Genomic DNA, 10,298 nt, shown 5'->3' on the forward strand with positions numbered 1-10,298 from the left:
CCTCAAAAATACATCTTGGCCTTGGGGGGTTCTTGCTAAACACACGTCCCACCCCTTTTACCTCAGCTGCCAGTCTGTTCTTGCCTTGTTTCATTATCTGCCTTGGAAATTCGGCTCTGCAAACAGCTCAGACTGAAGCCACACCTTTGGGATCACTTTTGCTTCCAGCTTAGCAGGACCAAGAAAATAACACCCTGCCCATGTTTTCTGTCCTCAGCAAAACTGGAAAAGTCACCTCATTTTAAACCCCAGGCCATCTCTGTGACAAGGCCACCCGCGTTTCTTGAGAGCGACGTGCCTTGAGAGCAGCTCATCTCTCAGCTGGCGTTACATCCTAACAGGACCAATGCCCCCATAAAACAGCCCACGTGAAACGTGTGTTTGCAAGTGCTCCATATACTGGGGACTTTGAGACAGGAAGCGATGAATAATGCCATTCGCGAGGGAAACGCAGACAATCAAAATGTAATTAAACCCTAATCTGACCGTAAAAACAAGCGCCACTTTAATTGCTTCTGCAGAAAGTACTTCTGTCCACACGTAGTCGAGGTCTGCACCAAAGATAGTGTATCTCCCTGAGCCAGGCGCCCTCCCACCATGACCAAGCATTTACAGAGCTGGGGGAGGAAGGCATGGGTGGAGGGTGGCTACCCAGCCTGATCCTGAGCCACCAGTCCGGGGACCAGGCAAGCCGAACCACAGGGGCCACCACTGGAGGCTGCACAAGCTGTGAAGTGTTCGGTGCCGTTGCTTGGATAGGAAGAGCAAAAGACTCATCAGACAGACGCTAAGTGCAGCAATATGAAATGATGCACCACGCATTTGCTCCACGAAGCGGTGGAGCGGCGGTGCAGGCATGTAGCTAAAGGGCAGAAGAAGAGCTGAGCCCAGGTTCTCTGCAACAGAGGCCAAGTGCAAGGCCCCAGGGCAACATCCCCACATCCCAGTTGTGGCCTCTGCCGCCCTGGTGGGCTGACAGCCCCCTCACAGCGAGCCAGTCACCGGAGTCATTTCACTCCTAGAACAAAAACCTGGATGAGATGCACCCTCTCTGCAGCCCCAGGCGCTGCGGGGATGAATGCAGAGACTGGTGTCGGGCTGAGCACAAAGGTCTCTCCTCCGTGGCAAACCTTGCCATAGTTTGGGGTTTTTTTTTAGCAGAGAGTGTCAAGCCAATGATGTCAGAGCATCAGGTTATTCCCTTTTAAAGGCAGGGGGGAGCCCTCTTATTAAGGCTGAGCTTTCAGCAGCCCACGCAGCCACTCAGGCCCAATTCCCCAAATCCCCCGGTGAAAGCTAGGCTAACACCTCGTTCGCACAGTCAGGGTTCACTGTCCAATTAAAATACCCCTCCACAAAGCCCCGCTGCCACATCCTCCTCCCAAAAACAGGGATGAAGGATCCCCCAGCCCCGCAAAATGCCCCGCTGTGAACACAGGTTTTGGCATTTGCGTCGTCAGGACCAGACAAGCCCGTTCCCCCCACTTCTGCCCCCGTGCTGCCCTCGGCATGGAGGGGAAAACGGGAGGCAGGGCTCTTTTTCCTCCTGTGAAGAAACCAATGAGCGCCGGCCAGCGCCCTTACATAATTGGGCTGGACCCTCCTGCGCGCGGGGAGCATCGCCTCGCGTTGCATTGCGTTGCGTTGCCGTCGCATCATCACGTTGAGGCCATCTTCACCGCTGAGACTCACGGGGCGGCGGGGGGGAGGGAGGGAAGGGGGAGATGGGGACTAAACCTCGGTTTGAAACAAGATCACTCCTGCATGTTAACAATTCCCAACATTTTTAATTTTTTTAAAAAAGCAGGTTTTTTTTCCTCACAGGCAGGGGAAGTTTGGTTTTTTTCTCCCAGGCAGCTACGTTGCAAGGGGCAAAGCGCTGCTCTCCTGCGCTGGCAGCACAGGCAGCACTCTGAGGGCAAAACCTCAGCAAATAGCCATAAATAACTTGGGGGGGGGGGGGGGGCGGGGAGAACTGGTGGCTGGATTACAGGATGGAGGTTTAATAACTCCCTGCTCTGCCCGCAATAAAAGCCGATCAGAAAGCAAATCTCAGCCTTATCCGAAGGAAAGCGGTGGAGGGGCCAGCAGGGCCAGAGATGGGGGCAGACCCACCAAGGCTCCCATGGCTGCAGCCCCATGGGAGATGGGTGCCAGCCCTTCCTGGGAGATGATGGAGAGCAGGAACAATTTCAGGCAGGCGGTTATGTGGGCAAGGAGCAGAAAACGCTCCTTTATTTAAGCTGCCATCTCAGAGCCACCCCCCCACCCCACCCCCATCCTGAGGAAGGGCATCTTCCCAGAGTGCCACTATGGGAGCACTGCAAGAGCTCCATCACTTTTCTCTTTTCCTTCGTTTTTTCCTTAAAAAAAACCCAGCCAGACAGAATCCGTGAGCGATTTTTTTGAAATAGGATTTCATAATCCAAGACATATGCACCTAATTTTTCTTAGTCACATAGGAAAGACTCTTTTTGTCCTTGGGGAAAAGAAGTTTCTGAAATTCCAGCAATTGCAGCAGCCTCCTCGGGAAGTTGTGAATAATTGCAAGTGCATAATGAAACAGGCAGCACTAAAGGCCATTCCTTAAAAACACGCCTCGGTCCCCGGACACTGACAACAGTCAATGGTATCCAGGAACAGAGCACTCCCGCAACAATTTCAGAAATCATTAGCACCTGTTTTACTGACACAGCCTTTGCACGAAAACCCTTCAGCATGTGAACATTCTTCCGCAGAGCTAATCACACTCCATGCTCCTTTCAGCGTCAGGAAGACGCATCAGGAGCTCAGGCGCGTTAAAACAGGTAGTTTAGACATGCTGAAACTGTTCGTGTTTACTTATGATTTATCAGATTGGTTCTTAAAAAGCCTTTACAGTGGCAGGTCACCACTACTACTTGATGCCAGTTGCTACATTTTACACCCCATTTCATGACGTTCTCTTCAAGGTTAAACGTTATTTAAGTGTCACTCTTAGATCGCAATTTTTTTTTCTTCTTTTGTCAGGTAATACGACAAAAAGGCATTGTCCCCCTGACAGACAGAAACCAGGCAACACCTAGAGGCTCCCTTTGCTGGGGCCAGCTACCGCAGGTACAAACCTGTTGGAAGCAAAAGGTACTCCAAGGCGGTTTTACAAAAGCTCCCCTGCGCACGGGCCAGCGGCACAGACGCCAGGGACGCTGCGTGACGCCAATATCCCTGAGGATGGGAGTCCGCCTTTTTGGAGAAACTGGGGCCCCGGTTTGGGTTGTGCAAAGTCCTTTGTCACAGCCAGGATGCTGCTGAGCTCCTGGCTGCTGCCCCCCCAGAGGACCACAAACATCCCAGGAAGAGAAGTTTTCAAAAACACCCGGATAATTTATCCTGCTTGGAGTAAAACCTCAGGCGTATTTACACAGTACAGGGCATCGTACATTGCTGGCTTGCTTCTGCACAGTAGGGTCACGTGCAAGTGCACGTACACGTGATTTCATGGGAAAATGCCCCGTGAAAATTGCAGGGGCTGCAGGGCCACAGGGCTGCCAGCCTGCGATGAACAACCCACACCTTCAACACTACACATCCACCCTGCCTATTCCCCCTGCTTGCCACGACTCATCTCAAACAATGTTCCAGAAACTGCAAATTTGGTGAAAAAAAAAAAGTAAAATTACTCTCAAACTTCAGGGGCGTATAAAATCCAGCAAAACCAGTAGGGAAGCACTAGTTCTTAGACCCAGGGTATCCTGAGGGCCTGAAACCACCAGCCCCATCTGTGCCCCTCGGGGGGTTCCCACCATAGAAAGGCCACGCTGAGCATCAGTGCCATGGCAGGGATGGGAACCAAAAAAAAAAAAGAAGGAAAAGGGTCACAAGGGAAGAATTACGTTCAACCTCAGAGCAGCGGAGACATGGTAACAAATCCATTCCCAAATTCACCTTGTTGGTACTTTTAATCCTCTCCCACCCCTCCTGCGACCCACAGCAGCATCCTCAAGGTGGATGTGCCACCAAATGCTGAGCCGATCGCTGCCATGGACCAGCAAGGCAGCGGAGCAGCTGCCGTGGCTAGGAGCCCCAGGGGGCAGAGTGGCAAACAGGGACAACGCCTCAGCCGGCAGCCCCCCGGCCGCAAACACGTACCAGCAGCAAGTGCTGCTTTTCCGGAAGCAGAGGAGAGGGAGGGACCTGAAATGAAGCCATGCAGGCACGTATTCCCATAAGCGGCACGCCGAAATGAAGCACAAACCCCTTTGCCCTTCAGGGAACCAGGGAGTGGAGCCCACCGGCACCCAGCAGCCATGGGGCAGCAGAGCAGTGGGGCAGAGCCTCTGACTGCCACAGAAACCCTCCCTGCAGGACAGCCAAGAGCAAGGGGGCCCAATATCTGTTCCAAAAGGATATAAACAGGAAAAAGATGTCTCACATCCTCCCAAACCAGGAGCCTGTTTTTGTTTGTGGGTTTGGGGTTTGGTTTTTTTTGTAATTGGATTTTTTATTTTATTTTATTTTTATGACAAAACCAGATTGAGCCATAAGAATCCTTTACAGCTCCCTGGCCGTCAGACAATAGCCGCCTCATGGTGCCAAACCAGCCTGCAATAAATAACCCCCGGGAACACCACAGAGTTTCCCCCCCCTTGCCTGTATGCTCCCACTGCGCCTTCCCCACACAGCCCTTCTCTGCTGCTCCCCGGCCAGCGTGCACCCTTCTGCTTATCTTGGGTTTCTAAATATAACAGGCCCAGCAAAACAGAGAAGGCCTTACCCAGGCATGCCTGCCTGGCGCCAGCGGCAGCACTTACAAATCCTCCAGGAAAAGGAAAATAAGGGGCCTGGGGAAAAGGGAGAGCCGCGTACGTGGGGACGGAAGATGCAGGGAGCTGCAGGCTGCGCACAGCCTTCAGCTCCTCGCGAGAACCACCGGGCGGAAAAAGCAAAAGACCTAAACCATGGAAGGAGACGTGGAAAATATGTGGTGCTGTCTCGGGTTTTATCCAACAGAGGAGCAGGCACGAGTGAGCATGCCTTGAGCGGGGCACGATGGGTCACCCACACACAGGAACCGAGGTCTCCCCAGGCACAGCCGGCCACCCAAAGGGAAGAGATGCTCTCCTCCCGCCGGGGACGAGCCCCGAGACCACTACAAATCAGCCCTGCTGATGCTGAGGCTTCCCCAAAATATTCTCGGGATGCCTTCAGCAGGCGCTCAGCCCTGCGCCGAGGTGGGTCACGCAGCACCGCCGGAGGAGGTGGCGGGGGGGAAGCCTCTGCTTCCTGACGTCAGCCCGACTCGGCGATATTTGCAATTATTTTCCCAATTTGTGTCCCTGCATCCCTAGCCCCAGGCTCCCCGCTCCCTACAGCTCTGCAATATGTTCAGCCGGGACGCAACTGCCATGTTTTTATTTATCCTGCGCTCTGCACCCGTTTCCTTTGTGGCAGTGCTAAATCCCAGGGCTGCACCAACATACAGCAGCAGTCGCCTAACGCTAAAGGAAAAGAAAAGACGCCCATCGAAATACTTCTTCTTTTTAAGCACAACCGACAACTACTTCCTGTAAATTCAGAAGCTGCAGTGACACATCATTCAAAAACTACCTGCTCATCACCCCTGTGCTGGAGTGACAGATGCCCACAGGCACCCTGGGGAAGAAGGGGAAGTCCCCTCTCCAGGGATGCTGGAAAAGCCTGGTCACCATCACCACCACCCTCATCGCCAAAGCCCCACGCTGCGGACGCAAATCCTTCGCCCAGCTGGGCTTCCGCGGCCTGAGCGGCAGCGGGGCATCACCCGCGCCCGACACCGAGAGACCCCGCTCCGCTCCCAACAGGGGATGCTTTGTGGGGACCATCCGGCTGGGCTTAAAAACGGGGTTTATCCCCTTTTCTCCCGCAGCAGGGTCGCTACGGGGCCAAAGCAAAAAAACCATCAGGAAGGAAAAAAAAAAAAAAATATATATATATATAAAAAAATGTAAAAAGCGGTCTGGCAGCCTTCCGGCTGGGATTTCAATCTACCTTTTTGACCTGGTCCTCCTTCAGCTCCGTGAAGTAGTAGGCCAGGAGCTGGGCGGCGATCATCCTGCCGGCTGCAGCGGGCGGCTCCGCGCACGCAGCGATGCGGCGCCCGAGGATGGCCGCGCCGCCGCCCGGCGCCTCCCCTTCCTCCTCCTCCTCCTCCTCCGGCCCTCCCCGGCCCCGCCCGCAGCCCCGGTCCCCCGGCCGGCCAGGGATGTGGCGGCACGGAGCCCTCTCGGGGCTGTTTTTGGCATGCAGGGTTGGGGGGGGAGGAGGAGGGGGGGGAGGAGGAGGAGGAGGAGGAGGAGGAGGAGGAGGAGGAGGAGGAGGAGGAGGGAAGGGGCGGGGGGGGGGGGGTAATGCCCGGCCGTACCCCCTAAGGGTCTTCATACAGGAGCCTTGGGGACAGACTGCTGAAGGTTGTCCACCGCTCTGCTGTGGTACGGGAAGAGCAAACCAAAAAAAAACAAAAAACCAACCAAACCCCACCAAAGAAAACCCCAAACCCTAAACCAAAGGTGTTTTCAGAAGGGCCTTTACGCTCAGGAATCTCCGAGAAAATAGGAAAACTGCAGGAACCTCCACTAACACCCAACATCCCCCATCCAGGTGTGTTGCCTCCTCCGCAGCGAGCAGGACGCAGCCTGGACACCCCTGGGCTGTGGGGTGAGCTGCTGGGAGACCTGTAGAGGCACCCTGGAAAGCGGATAATTGCTTCGACTCTTGTACTTTTGGGGATCCCACATTCATATTCCACCAGCAAAATCCACACTGATGGACAGGACCTCCCATCCCCACGCGTGATGGCCGTGTTTTTGCCATGTCAGGGTGCATTCCTCAGCACCCCAAGGAGGCATCCACCACTGTGAAGCCTCTGAGGGCCCCACATCCACTAAAGCGAAGAGACTCAACGCCCCTCTGAGGGCCAATTGCAGATGCCAAGGTGACACGTGTCAGCAGCCCACAAGGTTTCTGCCTGCACCCTGTCCGTCCGCAGGGACAAGAACACACACCCATGCAAACAGCGGTGATGCTGCAGGCGTGATTTGCATAGAGATTGTCTACCAAAGTCCAAGTGATTAAAAACCTGTTTCTTGAGTTTCCGGCTTCCCTTTCAGTGCTACTTTAATTAAATGGTTGCACCGGCCAAAATCAGGAGCTGCTTTGGCAGACACATCCTCATTTAGACTGCCCTAGCCACTGCAGGCAGGGTGGGCAGGATTTCCTCCTCCACCTCACCGCGTTAGCTTTAAGCTCGTTCCCAGTGAGATTTTCATCAAGCCTTTTCACTGATCTGCATGTGTTACTCCAGCTCGTTTGTTTGGTGAGCTAACGAGCAGACATGCCTGCACTCCCCGGGGTGCAGCAGCGTCGCCCTGTGACCTGGTGCAGTTGGAGCTTGTGGGTGGCACAGAAACGTGGGGCTGAGTGGTCACATCGTCCCGACGGCATCTGGCAACGTCACCCAATCCCTTACACAGGCTGACCGAGCTCTCACTCAGATGCAATTCACTATTCAGCCACGCTCCTCCTCTTCTGCTGGTTAGAGAATATCTTTCATTCCCAATCCTGGCTCGCTCCTGTTTTCAATCCATCTGTCATCTGCTAAACCTTGTCTTTCAGCTGAAATTGCACTCCTCTCTCTTGGGTGTTGGCTTTCTATAAATACAGAGGAAAGTAACCGCATGCATCTTAAGCTTTTGCTTCACTAGGCAAGACAGACCTGGCTCTTTTTTGGTCTCCTTTCACTGAAAAGCCTAGGCTGGTTTAGCAGCCTTTTTCCACACTCGCTCCAGCCTGAACTCGTCTCTATCGAACACGGCAGCTAAAGTCAACTAAGCTGTTCTGAAGGCCAAAACTCCTGTGCTGACATTCTCAGTTCTCCTACTGGAAATATGTCACCAAACCCCTTTCCATTAACAACCATAAACCCTGAGGCTCCTGAGTTTAATCGGGATACCAAGATCGCCCCCCACCCCATCAGCCACCGCTCCCAGGAGACAGCAGACCTTTCACCCCACGCCAAAACACACCCCTGTTCCTGCTTCCCCAGCGTGGCCAGTGGAGTCCTGGCTGCTGCAGATGTCCTCGCCGACAAGCTGCCCTGCAGCAGCCCAGGTAAAAAGTCAGAAGCAAAAAGTTGCTTTTCTGGATGCGTGCATTTACATTTGCTGTATGAACACAGCCTGGCACACTTTAGCTTTGTGTCCAGTTCTGGGCACCTCAATATGAGAGAGATATCGAGATGCTGGGGCGAGTGCAGAGGAGGGCAACGAAGCTGGTGAAGGGCCTGGAGAATAAATCTTACGAGGAGCAATTGAAGGAGCTGGGACTGTTTAGTTGGAGGAAGAGGAGGCTGAGGGGAGACCTCATCACTCTCTACAACTACTTGAAAGGACATTGTAGAGAGGTTGGTGCTGGTCTCTTCTCACAGGTAATTAGTGATAGAACAAGAGGGAGTGGCTTCAAGCTGCAGCAGGGTAGCTTTAGGCTGGACATTAGGAAAAAATTCTTCACGGAAAGAGTGGTCAGACACTGGAATAGGCTGCCCAGGGAGGTGGTGGAGTCACCATCCCTGGATGTGTTTAAGACTCATTTAGATGTGGTGTTAAGGGATATGGTGTAAGGGAGAACTTTGTCGAGTGGCATTGATGGTTGGACTCGATGATCCCAAGGGTCTTTTCCAACCTAAATGATTCTATGATTATGATTCTATGCTCAGTTCCTGCCATGTCTGTGTTCACTGAGCTGCCTCTACACAAGGTTTACAAGCCCTAGTCTCTATCCCCTCCAGCTCAGATACCTAAACACCACCTAAATACAGAATACTCACCTCAGTTACCTTGCTGCAGGAATGCTTACTCAGTTAGAATGCTTGGACACAAGCTCCAGTTGTTTTCAACTAATCTTTCATCAAGTGAAAGCAATTCAAACCATCTCCTCTGGCTCTCAAGGAATTTCAATCAGCCAGCTAAAAGTCTGGGAAGTCCGAGATATTCAAAGTACTTATGAATAAGAATGATCTTCTCTTTAACAGAACACCTGTCTTAAGAATGTGCAAGAGGAAGACAAGTTTGGTTTTTTTCATCTGCCAAAATTGTGACTTACAAGCAAATTGAAAATGTCACAGATAATTAAGGCGGGTTTTGGCTCCACTGACCATTTGTATTACGGCGTATTTCAGAACTCACCAGAAACAACTGCCTCAGGTTTCCTTTAAGCTACAAAAACCAAGAAGTTCAAAACACCACTACTTTGAAGCCCTCTTGGTTCTATGCAATGAAAATAAAACACACACACATTGCAAACCCCCAAATACGCTTAAGTAGGAGGTGGTTCGTGTGACAAAGAATAAAATATACATCTAAGCAGGAGATGGTTCATGTGACAAAGTCAAAAGCAATTAGGGGATGGTTAAACAAGTATTGCAAATAATTTGGTTTGTCTTCAGTTGCTGAGCATGGCATTCAGGAAATAATGAATTCTACAACATAAAAGCCATTAGAGAAAAAGTAACAGTCCATCCAAGGCAAAACGGCTGCGCTGTTTAAACATTTAGTATTTTTAAACAGCTCCTTGCAAGGATAAGTAAGAGTGCATGACCAGCTTGGATGCTGTAACCAGCGCTAGGATGAACAAACTTCCCTCCTACCATACAACTGGAAGGGCAGCTAAATACCCCTATGGATGCCCACACCATTTGCAAGCCCTCTTTGCATTGCCAGGCCAGGGGTACAGAGGTGTTATTTGGGGGGGGGGGGGGGGGCATGGCAGGAACTGTGCACAGGCTGCCCAGCATGACCAACCAGCTCTTCATCTCCGCCTCTGCGAGTCTCTCCTACCTCCTTACCATCCAAGCCCTGAGTTTTCCCTTCTGCTTTTACTGGAAGAGATCAATTCAGCAGCCATTTAATTACCAGCACCTAATGCGCGCTGCCAGGCATCCAGCAGGCTATTTTGAAAGCCACCGTCCTTTAAGACAAATTACTGGCGGCTGAACGTGACACCCGATGACTTGCAGCTATTTTGATCATGCTCTAATCTTATTGTCCGGGTTTAACTGTACTGAAGTGTTTCAGTTGACTGAAGTAATTCAGTGCGTCGGGTCTCCTGGGTGTGGGTTTGGCGTTTTTTTTTCTGCTTTGCCTATTTCTTCATTAAATGTTTATTGCTCTGTACAAGTCTGTGTTCAGATTTGACTCCTATACAATGAGGAAATTTTGTTTATAATCGTGTCCATCACCTCTTTTTAATGTACACAGTTGCTAGATGCTTTCTACTTTTGTAAGGAA

General features: G+C 51.9%; 1 protein-coding gene across 1 annotated transcript in view; it reads right to left on the reverse strand.

Annotated features, from left to right (window-relative positions):
- LOC141745271 (hexokinase-1) overlaps positions 1–6,166 on the reverse strand; it is a 39,198-nt gene extending 33,032 nt beyond the window's left edge. The window contains exon 1 of the mRNA XM_074592700.1: positions 6,007–6,166. Coding sequence (XP_074448801.1) covers positions 6,007–6,069 — 63 coding nt within the window. The 5' untranslated portion in view covers positions 6,070–6,166. The remainder of the gene's footprint in view (positions 1–6,006) is intronic.
- Between the last annotated feature and the right edge of the window lie 4,132 nt (positions 6,167–10,298).

This window comes from Larus michahellis, chromosome 6, assembly GCF_964199755.1.
Source record: "Larus michahellis chromosome 6, bLarMic1.1, whole genome shotgun sequence".
NCBI classification, from domain to species: Eukaryota; Metazoa; Chordata; class Aves; order Charadriiformes; family Laridae; genus Larus; species Larus michahellis.